Raw genomic sequence first — 17,773 nt, 5'->3', positions numbered from 1 at the left:
TAGAATATATATATATATAGAATATAAAAAAATAGAAGGAAACGAAAGTATGTATTTTGTATTTTTTGATTATTTAATTACACGAAACATTTAGTAATTTCCTCAAGTCATCCGAAGATAATATAATTTCACGAGTCATCTTGCGTTAGTAGAACAAGTAAGATTTAATATGCTTTCCTCTCTATTTACTTTCTCTTTTCATTTCATTTTTCTTCCTTAGCAGTCTCTTCATTCTTCGCTCACTTGATTGCAGGTGTATATGTACTTTTTAATACTTCCTCTAGAATTATATTTCATTGTGTATTTTATTTTACTTTGTTTGAGATTCTTGAATTTCGATCCTAACGATCGCTGTATTTGTCGGAAAGATGATAACGAGTAAAGTCAAGGATAACTTTGATTGCGTTTCAAAGTTATCCCCAGGCTTTTATTATTGCGATCACTTGCACAATCCACGGTAAAACTAGAAGATAGCGGCAAGCATTGTTATCGTAAATTAATCTTTGAACTGAAAAACATATTTCTTAGGAAAAGTACACGAAACATTTAATTATCATTCGTTAAATTTTAACTATGTGAAATGTTTGTGAAAAAAGTATCGGGGAAAAGAGGTTTTACATAGAGATGATAAAATTTATATCATATAAAAAAAGGAAGTCGTATAGTTATTTGAATACTCAAACTACTTATCAAAATTTCTTAGAGTCTATTTTTTAACATGTTTACATAGTACATCACAGCAAATCGTACAAAGATGTTGTCGGCGGAAATAACGGCGCAACGCAAAAAGAGCGAAATATTGCCAGTGTCATTAAATATCGTTTGTATTCGGAAAGCGTGAACGCGACCTCAAAGAAACTCGGCTTCGTGCGAAAAAATAGATCTCACAACGTTTTATCTGTATGTCTCTTTCTTTCTCTATCTTTCCACTTCTTTTACCCATAAGATAATGTCTCTACAGACCGTTATATTGAGAACAATGCGGCTTGATAACGCTTAAGAGCCACATCGATGATTGTAAAGCCGTCACTTTCCAGATAAAATATGAGCGGCTGAACAGTTGTCAAAGCTGAATGTGTATTACACAACTTTGTTCGCATGCACCGTTCTTTCTCTATAGTCTGCAATTCGTCGCAATTACAAACTTTTTGTAGAATATAATTGCACATAAAAAGTTATTACTTTTATTCATTTTTTATTAACTTTAGCGATTTCTCAATTAAAATACAGTATTCCTTGATCGATAATAAGTATTACGTTTAATTGTAATCTTGTCATTAATTAAAATCTACAAGCGACAAATTTTGTATCTCCGATACGCATTATTCGTATAATAGAGAGAGAAAGAGAATTTTAGTTATACCTGTGTGTGGCAACGCGAAATTACTTTATGCTATGTGTTTACCTGAAGCATATAATCCTATTAAATTTACTCTCCAAAGATTAACATAATTTTGATTAATTTAATAATTTGATTAATAATTTAACTACATTGAATATTTATTGCACAAATTCCCGCCAAACAAGAATTGCTACGTCACCGAGATAGCCCTCTATGTTCATCGTTACAGCGTCGATGATTAAATATTAAATACAGCTCGTCTCTCGATCATTTACGCCAAAATGAACGACACTCGAAAAGGCCCGGGCTCTCTCGCAGCTGCGGCAACGTGTGGGCTTAATCGCGTCATTTCACATCGATCGACTACAAGGTAAAATTATTATCGATGTAACCCGCTATACGATATGATGATAACGTGCCCCTATAATAATCCGTCCGTCGTTTAATCCTCCGTCAGGAAAATGCATAAGGCGAGTGTCCAGCTGTCTCTCGTGCGTATATTTTTCAATCGTGCTTTCGGCGATCGCGTTGTAATTATAAGGCACACTTTTGTTTAATATTGTTGACTGCGATGAAAACTCGATTACAGAAACGATAAGAGATTAATTGTATACGTATTCTCGAGATACTTTACATTATATCGAAAAAGTAGCTTATTCTCTCTGCGTAATCTACATATAAAAGTTATATTAAGCTCCATACGTTCGCTATAAATAGTCGAGTAGGTCCGAGCAACGTGTGCGCTTTGTGGTGCCGGGAATCGTGCCATTAATCCGTATCATTCGCGATTCCTAACGTGTTAATTACATACCACAGTTTCGCGCCATTTGCCCGAAGTCATGATCGCTTCACATCCCTTGCTCGCTAACACGTTAGTCAGTTGCCTCTCGAACTCGCCATATATCGGATACAGTTTCCGGTACCAACTTGGCAATTACAAGCCGTATCCGCGGGCGTGTGGAAGATCTCGGCGAGATGAGTTTGCTCGCGCTCAATTTTAAAACCAATTTCTAACATTCATTTTTGATAATCGTTTGTAGCACAATCAAGAATCGTTGCTGAATATTGAAGTGATGGAAAATAGCGCGAAACACATAAGATCTCTCCTGGATGCTAGATGCGATTTCGGTGTGTGATCAGTGTCGAAGATCTTCTATTTTACATTTAATTAGTGAAATATTATTTTTTTCTTTGTACAGCGATTTGATATCGAGAATTTTTATTGTATAATTGAATCGTATAATTTATATAATTTTATAGATTTTTATACGCAATTCTGGAATTTTATCTAACTATATTTTTTTTTTAAGTTATTCTTGTATGGTCTTGGGTGAAATTGGAAATTCGGGAACTCTTCGGGAAAAGAGACTTTCGGTGTTTGAAAAATTCTTTTTTATTAACGCAATTTTGCAAACATGAAATGTAAAAAAAAAAAAAAAAAAACATTTTTATTTTACTACGTAGTTGCCATATTAGAGAATCAGGAGCGAGATCTTAACACAGTTTTTCTCCACCGTATACTCGAGCGTGCTAAGCCAATGGTGATTCTCTCCGGTTACAGAGAATGCGCGGCACTAGCACCTGAATTTTATTACTTCCATTAAAGTCGATCGCTGTAATAACAAAACGCTGCCGGATAACAAAGACGGGTTTTTCTCGTAATTGCCCGGCAGTTAACGAATTCCGCCGCGCGCGCATCTTACAGTTTCAATTCCTCGCGCCGTTGCCTTTTCTCGATAAGAGACATTCGCACGATGCAGCAAACACACACACATATAAACACACATTATACGTTATATATTATATGTGTATATCTTACATATACGTCTTGCCGTAATTGTCTGGTATTTTATCCATCGACGTACTGTGTGTAGCGTATGTGGAAACAGATGCCGACTTAATGTAATTAGCGATGATTTCTGTCTCACCGTCACTTGTGCATTTTATTGCTTCCTCTGTGCCGGTCTCTCTCAATGCCAGCTTGAGGCTTAACGTCATGTTTTACATATACATTCGATTATTGGATTTTCGCGAATCACCGTCGTATTCTTTTCGGTAAGAACTTTCCTATTTTTTCAGGAAAAAAAAGGCAATGCCTTTGACGTAAAGAGAGAGTTACTACAAAAATCCCGAGTGAATTTTTAATCTAAATATTTTGAGAGAACTTTTTTAAAATCCTTAAAAATGTGGAACACACGATGTTGCGTTCTTATCTTTTGTACCTCGCGACAATACAGCGTGGTATCCCGATTACACGCCAACAGTCACGCTACGCAGCGTGAGGGATACGCGAGGTTACACGCTTTACAGGATCGACGGTCGTCGTTACAAGGCGATTAATCCGGGCCGTTCATTTTTCTCTCCTCTCGCGCTCGCTCCGTTCTGCTTTAACACGTCGACAAGTCACGATCGGATCGGTCTTTCTTCTCTCCGTTGTAGAACGAGCCAGCTGCCATTAGACGGCGGCATCTCGCTCGCAGCTGCCGGCGTCACTTGGTTATAAATTTTACAGTCAACTACTATGCGACGCGCGAACGCCCGCTGATTTCGGCTTTTTATATCGGTCTACATCTCTCGCGGCAGATCGGTAAGAAGAGAACGTTTAACGATAAATCCGTGAGATCCTAGAAAATGGAGAGAGAAAGAGAGAGATCTAAAATTCCAAGGCGATTCCTGAACCTTGCGCTGCATCAGAAGCCAACGATGACGCTCACGACTTGAACTCCTTTGCCGCTTTCTGGAGTCGCAAAATGAACCCGCATGCTGCATATAAATTTCTTATCATATCTGTAATTTTGCAGATGTTGACTCGGATATTTTTTCGTTGCAAGTGTAATGCGGTACGGTAAACACGTCACAATTTTAAATTTTATTTACTATATAAAAATGATGATAACGTAATAAAACAAGTGTCATCTTTAATAATATGATGATAACATTTCCAAAATATTTTATTTTTCGAGGGGAAAATTTCTTTATCTTTTTTTTTTTAAATTATAGATTTGTCTGGAGATTGGAGGATTAATGTTTGGAAGTTTTTAATTACTTAATACTTTTAATAACATACTTTTCATTGTGCTTCTATTAATTGTGCTTTTAATATCAACAGCTTTAATAATCAAGACATTCTCTCATTTTAGAAGCGCGATACGTTATCTTATACTTATCGAATTATATGCTTGGGATTATCTGCCGAGCCGACGTAACAATTTAGTTGTCATTTTACGTTACATGATGTAGCATTTTTAGATAGGTGGAAAGTGGATAATGCATTATAGGGTTAAGACCTTCATCTCGCTGATAACCGGTTTCCACGGAATCGCTCCTGTAACTATTTCACGTAACCATCATTTTAGTTTCCGACTCACAATCAGTCTCGTTGAGATCAAGCAGCTCGCGCCCTGAGGGTCCTTGCCTTTTTCCGAGATTCCTTCACGCTACGTGACTCGAAAGAAATCACTAAAAGATGGATATTACAAGGCAACTCGTAATATTTTAGTGTTCAACATTTCTTGTTAAGTGAGTTTTGTGTAATGCATATTTCTATACATTATATATATATATCTTCCATTTTTAAAATATTTTTCTTAGTATTTCGCTTTTTTGAAACTTTTTATCTTGATTTGACATCACCCTTCGTCATTCTTTGTATATACTCTGAAATTTCCAACTACACCCTTTCACAAATGTTACAAATCTATGCTTGACTTAAAGTTGTAAAATCTTTTGAACGCTGAATATACCTGCATCTTTGTTCCGATCTTGAAAAGTATCTCCGGGTCTTAAATTTCCCTCGTTCCAGGATAAATTGGAGAATTAGTCTAAAATATGATCCTTAAATCCTTGGATGCTTGTAGCTTTGTACCTTTGAATTTCTAAATCTCTCGGTCCTTTAATCTTCCTCTAAGGTTTCAAGAACGTCTTAGCACTCTTGAGATGATATCAAAGAGATGTCGCCGATTTTCCTCTGTATCAATGGATCGACTCAAGGGTGCTATTTAATTTTAAAAATATAATAAAACTTTACAAGCAATAAGAATATATTTTGCGCGAAATATAATTTGTGTTAATAACATTATTTATGATTTTTTTAAACTCTCGGAGATAAATTGAATGACCGTAGTAGACGAAAAATTCAAATTTTAACAGGTTCATATACAGCTATTCCATCGGCAACCTATGTTTATATGCACAACCCTTTACTAGCATGCGAGCGAGTTCGAACGGGCGTGTTATGAAAACTCGCATGAAATTCGAACTACGCGACACACAGAGAGGAAGGGACGCACGCAAATACACGCGAGCGCGGCACCCTCGAAATAACAAGGCGCGCATTATATCGCCGCTAATCCGTCCCGATGCAATGCCCGTTCGTAGTGCATGTGTAACGGACGTGCATTCGTGTGTGCGCAACGGCTACATATGTATGCGTGAATCGTGCGCGTAGATTAACGCGCCGTGCACGGCGTTACTTGTTAACTTGTTACGTGTTCGTCCGGCGAACATTGCCGTGCGCACGCTATAAGCGGGGTGAAGGGGGGCACCGAGAGGAGGCTGCAGGGAGGGAAGGCATCTCGTTCGTGTTGGCGTACACTCGTGCTACTCGCGTCTATGAATATATTCATGAGTGGTGAACATGGCGCCGGGTTAGCTCCCACCTCTTTCCACCCTTTCCTCGTTTCTCCTTCGTCATTCTCCATCTGTTCGTCCCTTCTCCGCATCTCCGGTTCTTCTCACCCACCCGCTATATCGGCGGCCGTAATCGAATCGACCCATCGTTTGATCAGCAATTAAATTAATAACGTAGTCGCGAGCGCGAACGAATGCCTCTCAGCCGCCGCCGTGTCGAGCGGATTTTCTCGCCATTCTTAGATCTTAAAGTAGATCCGGATCTCTACTCGCCGGATATCCGAGCGCTTATCGCACGGTGCCCGGCACCATCGTCGTCGTTTAGGATCATTACTTCTCTCTTGTTGCCATCGTCAGAGGAAGCCTGGGAGCCATATTGCAGTCGGAGACCCTTCTCGACTCTCTCTCGCTTCTTCCCTTTGTCCGTTCGACGCCATCCTCTCGCACCGCCATACTTTTATTCGCGTCCGGCTTCTCCCTCGATCCTATCTTCCTCTTTTCCTCCTTTGCGGTTTTCTATATCTACCGGGTGGCACACAATGTGTCGCGCACGTGCCATCACGATTTACGTAATTCGATGGAAATCGCTCGCGTGTCGGAAATAGCTTCTACGGAGCGGATTTTATGGGGCCAAATGTCGCGACAGACATCGATGCATTCGTTGTTCGATATTTCGATATCTGAAATATTTGAAACGCGCGAAACACCTGAAAGTTGGCATTAAATTATATTTTAAAATTATATAACGAGGCCTTAGAGTGAAGCTTTGAAAAGAATATTTTATATATTATTTTTTATATAAAAATATTAATAAAATACAAAATATACTTGCATTTATAATACTTTCTAAAAGAATAAAAAAAAAAGATATAAAAAGATTTTAAAGATTTATTCTAGTATGTTCCATATGCATTTTTGAAATATATACATCGCATATAAAATAATCTAAGAAATAATAAAATTATACATAATATATTTTATACAAATATATGTAAAAAGAATTGAGAGACAGATTTTTATATTAGATAGTAGCGCCGAGATTCGTGAAAATCTTAGAAAGAGAAATTACCTATTACTTGGCATGTATGGTCTCTGTAATTTCTTTGCATCCCGTATTTCCGTTCTCTATTCACCCCATGTGTTTGCAACGACATTTCTCTCTATGTATGAGTAAATTTACACGCTTCTTTCGCTCGTCTGCCCTTTTCTTCCAGCTTCTTCTGGCTCGTGCCCTTTCTTTCTCCCTGTGTCCTCTATTACGGCTGTTTCCTCCCCCTTTTGACCTCGTTGTACGACCTCTTAAGAGCTAGACACTCTCTTCTCTCGGAAAATATACAATATATACCGTTTCCGTCTTCTTTTATAGTCTTCCCCTGCTTTTTTTCTCTCTTCCTCTGTTATACAGAAATTTATAAGACTGAGTCTTTTTGGCAAATAACATTTATTTCCAGTAAAAAAAGTGCTAAGACTTTTGTCATCTTATTATAGATGTGTGTCAATTTTGATATGTACGGTTCTTTTTATTTCCATAGCATACATTTAGTTCTATCTTTTTTCCTATTTTTAATGAATTGTTCTTTTATTGTATTCTTGTTATACATATTTATATCTGTACCGACTTTTTCTAAAACTAATGAATTTTTAAATGTATTTTTTGGTTTTTTTTTTTCGAATTGTTGTCAACTGTTCACTTTTTGTATTTGATTGTATATTGCTTATCGTATATCGTTACTATGCTGTACACTGAGAAAAAAAATTAACTTGGATAAATGTTCAATTGATTACTATTTCTTTAACGAGAAAAAAAATTAACTTGGATAAATGTTCAATTGATTACTATTTTTTTAACTGAAATATTTAAATTAAATAAGACATATTAAATCTAACATGACGTATTTGACTTAAATACTTAAATATTTCAATTAAAAAAATAGTAATCAGTTGAACGCATTTAGTCAAGTTAACAACTTTTTTTTCTCAGTGTACGTTCACATTTATTTCTTCGTACAAAAACATAAACGTACTATGTGCCATTTCACTATATGCCTGAAGAAGCTTGGTCTCAAGGCGAGATAAAAATCCCTCTCTTTTTCCCCGTCTTCTCATCGTAACGGACGGAAGGTCTGGATTGACTCGTGCTTCCCCTTCGCGTTCATCTTGGGACCCTCATAAAGCTGTCTCCCTCGGGCTTAAGGGACAGGCAAGCCTCGCAACGGCGAGATTTCTCTTCAAAACCTTACTCTCTCTCCGTATCTATCGGAATGCTGTTGGCTGTTTCCGTGACACACCATACTCGACGAACTATAGTAAGTGACGCGTTTCTCCTACAAGCTTGTTTTTGTCGACGATCTCGGGGATGAACGGACCGATAACTCTATTATATTTCTCCGGCGAAGGAATATCTCGTGAAATAAAGGGGAAGCACGATAGTGCCTCCAAATCGCGCGCTAAATCAAGAAACGCCGATATAGCCGAGTCAATATGGAACAGTCCATTGGAATTTGTTCTCGAGAAGTGTTCGGCATCTATAGCATATAGAGGCTAATATCGTAAAATGAGAGAATAGCAGGTTACGTATAAAGAAATAAAGATTGAGAGAAATAAATTAAATCACTACGTATGTAGAATCAAATGCTCATATGCTTGATGCTTATAGAAAATTAGAATTCGTTAGAATTTTTCCTTTATTTTTTTTAACGAAGATTTATATTAAACTAACAAATGTATGCGGACGAAAGTGTGTTGTGCTATATTACGAAAGTCTGGAGAGATTGAAAGATTAAATTAAAAAGTTAAAGTGAATACCAATAGTAGCTTCGATTATTATTTATTGTCGAATTCCGTGCTCGTCAAAAAATTAGATGTGCTTATTGTGATAAGCGTGTAACATTTATTAAATGATTCATCCGAGTCTGTCGATATATACAGTGATTGATAGTTGGAGATATATTTTTAGTTGTAGTCGTTTTTAGACAGACTATCTATACACGTCAGACATATGTCGCCAGTATTGTCCAAGTCGTCACTGTCAACGTCGGTCGATACCGGCGACGATTTTATGCCGCTCGTAAATAAAATGTAAGGAGAATGTAAAACGCGCGCAGGCTGATATTACACGATGTGTGTATCGCGCTTACACGAACTCGTATTTCCTGAGTATAATACACCGGGTATACTTTGTCCCGCAAAGTCCTCCACGTTTCCGTCTCACTCTTGGGTGGCTCTCGTCGGTTACTTATATCTATCGGTCTCTATTGGTCTCTTCTCTTTCTGCCCTTTTCTCTTTCTCCGTTTCTGCCCTTTGCCTCGTTTTTTTCCATCGACGCTCCTGACTCGAAGTGGCAGTAAACTCGGTCCTCCCTATAGCCGATCATAAAATAGTTACAGCTCACCCTCACCGTCTTTCGTACTTGCACTCATACATATAATGCGTAGTGAATCATACATTAAAGTGAACACACACACACACATGAATGTACAATAAGAATAGCCACCCACATATGAACACAGAACAACATACGAGCATTGTCTTCCGCGCTAAACCATGTGTACATAAATGTAGCCATCTACACTGTATGTACATCTGTACGTAAAATACGTACAATGTCAATGCTCGAGTAAAGATACATGCGTGCATTTTGCTTTATCATCTCAAAAGCGCCGACGATCTGTGATCGTTTCACCGCAAAATTGCATTATTCTAAGTGCTTATATCAGTGTCAAAAAAGAGCTTGATTACCATCGACTGTTAACTGATGAAAATGAAGGATGGTTTGATTTGTCAATCGCATTTTGAGATTTCTCCCGATTTTTATTAATCTAAATTTCTTATAAAGTATGACGTCAAGGAGATTTAACTCGGATTAAAAAAAATAGAATCACATAATTTAAAAATGTGGGTAAATATTTCTATAAATATATGTGGAGATTAAATATATAAGCAAATTAAATAATCAAGTACGTCAATTAATCTTCCCAATCTCAAAATAAATTAAAGATCATAATTAATCGACAAGTATATGCTAGAAATATGGAGAACATATTTATTGCTAACATATTGTAGATAAGTTTACACATATATATATGTGTGTAGACATACATACTCATCTAATACTCTCTTTGCCATGAATCTACATTATATCTTTAGTAGTCGACGCGCGTATACTTCGGAAGTTTTACATCAATTTTCTTGATTGCTAGTCTTGATGCCCGGCTTTTGTCTAGTATAGTAGCTACTACACGAACTGCATCGTGAATGATTGATCACCTCAAAAGAATTTGATGAAGAAAACCGTTATAACAGGAAACGTGCAATAATAGCGAGGTGAAATAGAGGACGGTGAGGAAACTTTGTAGTGGCGTGTTTCTCGATTTTATTAACATTGAAATGAATCGAGGTTGGCTTTAAATACAAATATATTCCAGATAAATAATTTTCAATAATTTACAATAATGTTCCTTTATTTGTATTCCCTTCATATAACAAATTTATTCCACTTTCTATCTATCCGACAATTTTATCGAATAACTACAATAATGGGGGTAACATTCTCCGGGACGATATTATTCTCTCTCTGCTCTACAATTTATTATACTATCCATCTAGCCGTGTGAATTTTACTGCAATAATGGCGCCGACGGGTATAAAACGGCGGTCGCTGTCAGTCGACGCTATGTATATCGGAGCGCGCTCGAAAGTGCACACCAGAAATTTCCGGCTGCGCTTTTTTTCACTCTCTCTTTCATTCTCTCGCACGCACGTTGGAAAACGCGCACGAACACGAGTTCAATTTTAACTCTCGAAACGTTAAAAAGAATCGTTCGATGGCGCGATGCAACATGTATGTTGATCGCACTCGCGCGTTGAATCCACAGTGTGCGCTGACGAGAGCTCTTCAAACGTATATTGCATGTATAGTCAAGCTGTCCCTTGACTCCTCAGTTTTATCACCGAGTTTTTCCACGCGACTATTCTCCGTATACTTTTTACACGGCGATTTTGCGATCTTTACGGGATCTGTGCACGTGTTCGTGACAGTGTTTCTCTCGTTTCTCTCTAAACATCCTTTCTGGGTACTTTTGCGTCAACCGTTTCCCGCAAAGGATTATTCGTCGCTGTTTGCTATGCTCGCAGAAAAACAACACGGAATAATTAACGACTAGTTACGAATCTCATTAAGTCAGAAGAGCAGAGATTAAAACGGCAATTGCTGGAATGAGTTTCCGTCATATCCACCCAACGGAATACGATTAAACAAACCCGCTGTAACTTCCAACGAACAAAGGGGACTAATATTTATATAAAGATAAAATATCGAGTGAGATGAGAAAATTCAATGTTTATATATCCATTTTATTCTCGGTAATATTATTCTCTTATTTTTATTATTGGATTTAAACATTTGCTTGGATATCTGAAAAGTATCAATATCTCGGACGCTATTAAGGCTTCGTAAATGTTTTTTTCTTCTTCCTCTAATGTCCGTCGACTAACGACACAATGTCGTTTTTCTCTATTGTAGCTCGCTAGCAAGTTTACTGGCGACGCTCCAATATGTATTTTCTTCCCTCTTGCAGGCTGTCACATCTCACGTTTCATAGCTGTCCTTTCGCATCGCCTACTCGTCGTTGTCGTCGTCGTTGTCGTAACATGGCGAAATAGTTTCGCGCCAGAACAATGCCACGATTACGTCGGTCCGTGTGCATTGTACATTATGAGAGGTAATACGCGCGTCGCGCTTCTATAATTATGGAAACCAAGCATAAACTCGACGATTTGCATTTCAAACTACTATTGTAATCTTGGGTCCGACAGGCGACCGCGGGCACGCTTGTTCCTTCATGCTTTTACTTGTCTACCTACCTTCTGTCCTTACTCTTCATCCGTGGAATGTCTCGAAACTGCCATCCTTGCTCTCAGTTATGCATTCCTCGATTAATTTGAAGTTTTGGTTCTTTCTTAACAAAGATACGGAAGCATGAATGATTCTTAAGCTATTTCTGTTGAGATTAAAAGACTTTGTCTTTATTGAATTAAAGTTCAGAAATGCAGAGAGGTAGATAACATTTTGTTATTCTTCATTTTATTTTAAATATTCGCAAAGGTGTCCAATATATTAAAAATTTCAAAAATTAACTGCAATCAGATTTTCACCGATAAATTGTATTTTGAATTTATGAAAAAGATGATAAGAGAGAAATACGACAAATCTCGCATATGCTATACATATGTGGATCCATCGTTTCGCATGTGCTGTCACTCTTCTTCTTCCCGATTATTCACATTAATGCATTTCGATGCATTCAGCCAATCCGCCCGTAAATGCGTTTTCGGCGCAAATTTTATTTTATGGCGAAATACCAAAACGATAATGTCGATAAATTTATCTAGATTAATATACGGCATATGTGTATCAGAATTATTTAAAAATTGATTCATGCGGGACATCAACCGATATAATTTTTGATAACATATAAAACAAACAAATGAAATATTAAATATTCCAATTTGATTTAAATGATATTAATAAATCGAAGATTACTGCCAATTTTATATTTTTAGAGAATTTTATTATTGAGAGATATTTTCACATCAGGGATAACTGAGGCTATCAAACGGATATATGGTTTTGTACATCGTTTAAAAATTGTTCCGCGTAAATAGATATTAATATCGGATATAGATATTGCGAGTATATCGCGATAACTGGCGACATTTAAATCCCGAAGGGTGTGATTAAATGAAAAATCTACGACAGCTGCGGTGCCGATATTTTGACATGTGAAAAAGTTATATGCTCGTGCTACTCGAAATTGCATCGCTAATTAGCGCGTTAATTATGCGGGGCATCGCTAATTGCTCTCAAAGCCCCGGCCGCGCGGCGATTTTGTTTTCCAAAATGGAAATTTGTTTGCATCGAGCCGCGAAAATTACCGCGACCAGCAGAGCGCATTCATTCAGTAGACATCTCGCTAATTGCTTTTAAACCTGCAGCAGACCGGCTGCGTTTCTACATTGTGCCATATTATGTACTTAGGTGCATTTTATTTACATGAAATTTTACATAATTGTAATAATAAAAATGGTAAATATAATAATTGAACTTACAATGTAGCGATATTAATTATAAATAATAACAATAATTAATTAATAAATATATTCAAACCAAAACTTGTTATTGTATTGCAGTAAATTTCATGTTCAAAAATAAACGAGGAGATATGTTTATATTGCAAATAAAAATATTTATAATAGGACAATTATAAAGGCGTACAGAGGAAAATTTCATCACGTGGCCGAGATTCTTTAAAATACGGTCTGCTTTCGCGGGTGTAAATCAATATCGATATAGCTCCGCGCTATACAATATCCGAGCGGGAATGACATGTTAGTAATTTTCAGCGACATGACGTGATAGGTGCGCACGATACGTGAAAATCAACCTTTAACGCTCTTGCCGGCTCGCGTTTCTATTTGCAAGCCCGGTGTAAACGGCTATGGCGTTTTCGAACCGTCTGCGTCCGTTTGGCGAAATATTGGCCGGGCCGATATTTCCATAAACAGCGTGCGACACAGCGCGAGTATACGATTGCGCACCACGACTAGCTAGTTAATTGGATCTCCTCTAATTGCTTTTATATCCTCGGCTACGTTCCACCGCGCCTCGAGGCCATCCGGGGTTCAATTCACGATTGTTAAAAAACATCCTAATATTATCAAAAAACATACAAAAAAAGTTAACAAAAACAGTTAACTGGAGCACTTATTTTCGATATATAAACCGCTGTGATGATATCGAAGAAAAAAACGGAAGACGTGAAAGGATCAATAATTGAATTGTGTAATAAAGGCAAATAAATTTGTGAAATTTGATGGATCTCTGATGGATTAGCAATTAGTACCTTCATCACTCAACTATACTATCGCTTTTGATCTATTTTCATATGGACTTAGAAGATCATGTCGTAATTAGAATGCAAGTTCCTGAGCGTAACGAGATCTTATAGTTAGAGCGTCTCATAATTGGAATGACAAACCCCTGGACATACAAAACTATCTCAATCTAATTACAAACAATATACATGTCTTACAATTGTGTTAGTCTATATCTATAGCAATAATCCTGCTATCGATAATATTGGAAATGCGTGTTATCAGTAATAACTTAACTTTTTAACAATTAAATAAGATAAAATATTTTTTTTATTAAATTAGCATTATTATTTATGTATTAAGGTGGTAAAATGTGATCTCTGTATTTATTTCACGCAGTTTCATTTCGCGAAATTAGCGGTAAGATTTATGGAAGAATTAAAATCTATTCTATGTAGTAGATATACATGACATCTCGACTCACCGTTCGTCGTTTACTTTGTGTTGTAGGACATGTCCGACGTGTGCGTTGGGACCAGCGTAGGGACCATTACCGAGCCGGAATGTTTGGGGCCCTGCGAGCCCGGCACCTCCGTCACCCTCGAGGGCATCGTTTGGCACGAGACTGAAGGAGGTAAGTAAGAACCTCGTTACAGCTTAATTTGTCCATTTGCCTCCGTATATCTTGAACCTACGACTTTCGTGCCCTCTCCTTAACTCCTACTTAGTTGTAGAGAATTAGATAATTAAATTGATCTTAAAAAAGATGATAATCTAAAGTTAGTTTTTAATATTCTCTAATTGATAATAATTGAATATTAAAATTGATTTGATCCAATGAATTTATTTGATAAAATGAGATTTTTTTTCTTTATCGAGAACAAAAAGCTATTTTGATGAATTAATGTTATACGCTGATTTTAACAATAAAATCGCGCGCGTGTGTGTGTGTTATGATTTTTCTTTTTTAACATATAATTATTAGCGTAACTGATGCACATTTAATTAAAAATGGATATTTCTTTTCTTATTAATTTTAAACGATATGCTTTTTACAGCGAAATTTAGTTGGATCTGAAAATTTAATTTCCACATTCTCGGTTACTCACTTGTCAAGTTTGTTTCCATCGAATTTATCCTGTTACTGGCCCCGGGCTCTTCGGATAAAGACCTAAATGATACTTATTGATTTATTGAATTTCTGCAATCCGCTGAATAACAGTAATAACATTAATGGTAGCGCATATATAAAGTCCGTGCTATTATTACGGACATCGGTGTCCTAAGGGATTATACGAGCACATTTTCTATCGTTCAATACAAAATCATCGTATCTGCCGCCCACTTGTTTTTCCCGGGATATTAAGTAATACTAAGCATCGTTAGATAGTTGATATATAAAATAATGTTCACCGTTACTACGCCGTGTAAACGTAGAGCGCAGGAAACGAGCCCCGCTTACTTCGCGATTTTTTTCGTGATATAATAATGAATGATAATTGTGTGCAATGCTTCCTGAAAAAAAGAAGCATCACCACTTTTGTCAAACAAATATAGGATATTAATTATCTGACAGTGTATGTATATATGATTAAACAACTATTAATATTAAGTAATCTTTTAATACGAGAAATATTTTTATTTATATTATAATATTTCTTAGTTATATATTAATTATTATTTCAATATTTTTTTCACTAAAGTTTGACGAGTTTAGGTGTGCTTGGAATTCTTCGGTAAATATAATTTTCTTTTTAATTTTCGTATGTCCTAAAAATGAGCAGATCAATGCATATTTACATAATAAATGTCAGAAGTAAAACAAATAGCTAAATGAAAAACTCGATAATGGAGATGTATAATGAGTTTAAGATGAGTCGACACTTTAGTGAAGATTTAAGTAGAAATCTAATTATTAATAGAGCAATCTTTGCGATTGATAATAGTTAGTAGAATAAAAATAAAATAAAGTTTTGGATTAATTTTTCTCTTTACAATAACATCGAAGTTTGATTTGTCTTTGTGTAAATTATGATTTAAATTATGATTTTCAGAATTAAAATTTTGTTATCCAGATTTAATAAATAATAATCGTGAAACCGATACTTTCGCGGTAACTGCTTTGATTGCACCGTGTTATAATTATTCCAATAAATAATAACAAGTATCGTCATTGTGGTATCGATCGAATAAAAATCGTAACGTCTCGTGTCGACTGAAAATAACTAGCAACGAAGATCAATCAATCGTTTGCCCCGAGTAAACAGTCGGAGAATACGATGTAATAGGAATAGCATCCGATCGATCTTGTTGCTGCTCGAACGATTCGGGGTTATAAATATCCATCCGATATTTCACTGGGCGGAAAAGTCGGGTAAATAAAAATGTTGTAATCGCGACTTCATTATTTCGTTTGTTGGAAAGCGCTTTTCAATCGATTGCAATCATATAATTGTCATACATACAACATAACATATATATATATATTTTTTTTTTCATTTATATATATATAGTATTTTATTCAGTTTTTTGTTTAGAAATACTTGTTATGTTTAGAAATACTTGGTATGTGCTTTATTTCGCTTCGATTAAAAAAAGATTTCTACAATAAAACATAATCAAGAGACGCAAGAGAGAATTATAACTTGCCGCTTGATTGCCGGACTGGTTTACCGCATCAAAATGTTGCACTGTCATGCTGGTATATTGCTACCGATAAGTATGATTAGAATAAACGCGATAATCTTTATAATTGGATCGCCTACGAGCTTATTAAGACCATTTCTACGATTATAAAAATAGTGATAATCCGTGATAATGATCGTTTGCAAAGTAATGCAGGTTAATTTATTCGGATGTAAGCTTTTCATGCTCAATAGCATACGTTTCGTAGACGTAATTTTGATGTTTTACATGTCGTTAAATCCAATCGCTAATTCTAACGATTAATGCGAGACTCGCTGTTACGTGTAGTGCGTATGTGTGTATAAACTGTTAAAAAAGAAAATATTTAAACATTGTAGAATACCTATGTCTGTGTGCGTAAAAATTTTAATCGGCATTTTTCTGCAAGTCACTTAATACTCTGACGCAAAATATAGAACGTCCTTAACGAGTTGTGTGACTCAGACTAATTAGCATCGATAAATTAGATGGAACGTAGTAAACTATATGTGTAATAATGATAACGAATAAAACGTTTAACAATTATTAAGTCAATTTTTCTATTGAATTTTGTAATTAAAATTGAAACACATAATTATTAATACTCGTATAATGTATCTAAACAACTTACCATACTTTTCTCAATTAAACGCGGAGAATTCTTAAATGTTTTATTTTTCTCACTTCCTATATGATAATGTGCCGCGATATAAAATAATGCGCCGCCGCTTGACTCGCACATGAGATAAAACTGATAAGAGAATGAAATTAAAACAAAAGTGCTAGGAAGGACGCGCACTAGTGGAATAATTAATTCTATTGCGAGCGAACGGCGCGCGCGTATAATTAATTCCAATTTTGCTAATAGATAATCTACCACGGAGGAAAGCCTTCTTCGAGTTCTATCATCGCATGCTTGAACGACGATTTTGTTATAATACGTTCTGGGGCGATCTCCGGAAATAATAAAGAAAGCCGCACGCTACACGGATACACGCGAGCATTTCTCTCGGTCGTCGTAGTTTCGTTCACGTTTCGTGACAAAATATCACTATTTTGCATAATACATCCTCATACATATGAATATAGATATAAATTACATAGTTTAAGTGTTTAAACATACAGAATACTCCAAAATTATCTCTCACATAACGCAATCCTTTAAGTCAACTCCAAGTTCGTTCTATCATGGGACTATAAAGTTTAACATAATTATATTAAAAAATATATATATATATATAACGTAATATATATATATATATATA

General features: G+C 36.0%; 1 protein-coding gene across 5 annotated transcripts in view; it reads left to right on the top strand.

Annotated features, from left to right (window-relative positions):
- The window catches only part of LOC115243698 (zinc finger protein 608-like), a 169,542-nt gene that overhangs the window by 121,526 nt on the left and 30,243 nt on the right, over positions 1–17,773 (top strand). For all 5 annotated transcript variants that reach the window (XM_029820875.1, XM_029820871.1, XM_029820876.1 and 2 more), the window contains one exon: positions 14,355–14,478. In XM_029820875.1, coding sequence (XP_029676735.1) covers positions 14,355–14,478 — 124 coding nt within the window. The remainder of the gene's footprint in view (positions 1–14,354; positions 14,479–17,773) is intronic.

The sequence above is a fragment of the Formica exsecta genome, unplaced genomic scaffold (genome assembly GCF_003651465.1).
Source record: "Formica exsecta isolate Colony F162 unplaced genomic scaffold, ASM365146v1 scaffold72, whole genome shotgun sequence".
Classification (NCBI taxonomy): Eukaryota; Metazoa; Arthropoda; class Insecta; order Hymenoptera; family Formicidae; genus Formica; species Formica exsecta.
This window is presented reverse-complemented; position numbering and strand designations above follow the sequence as displayed.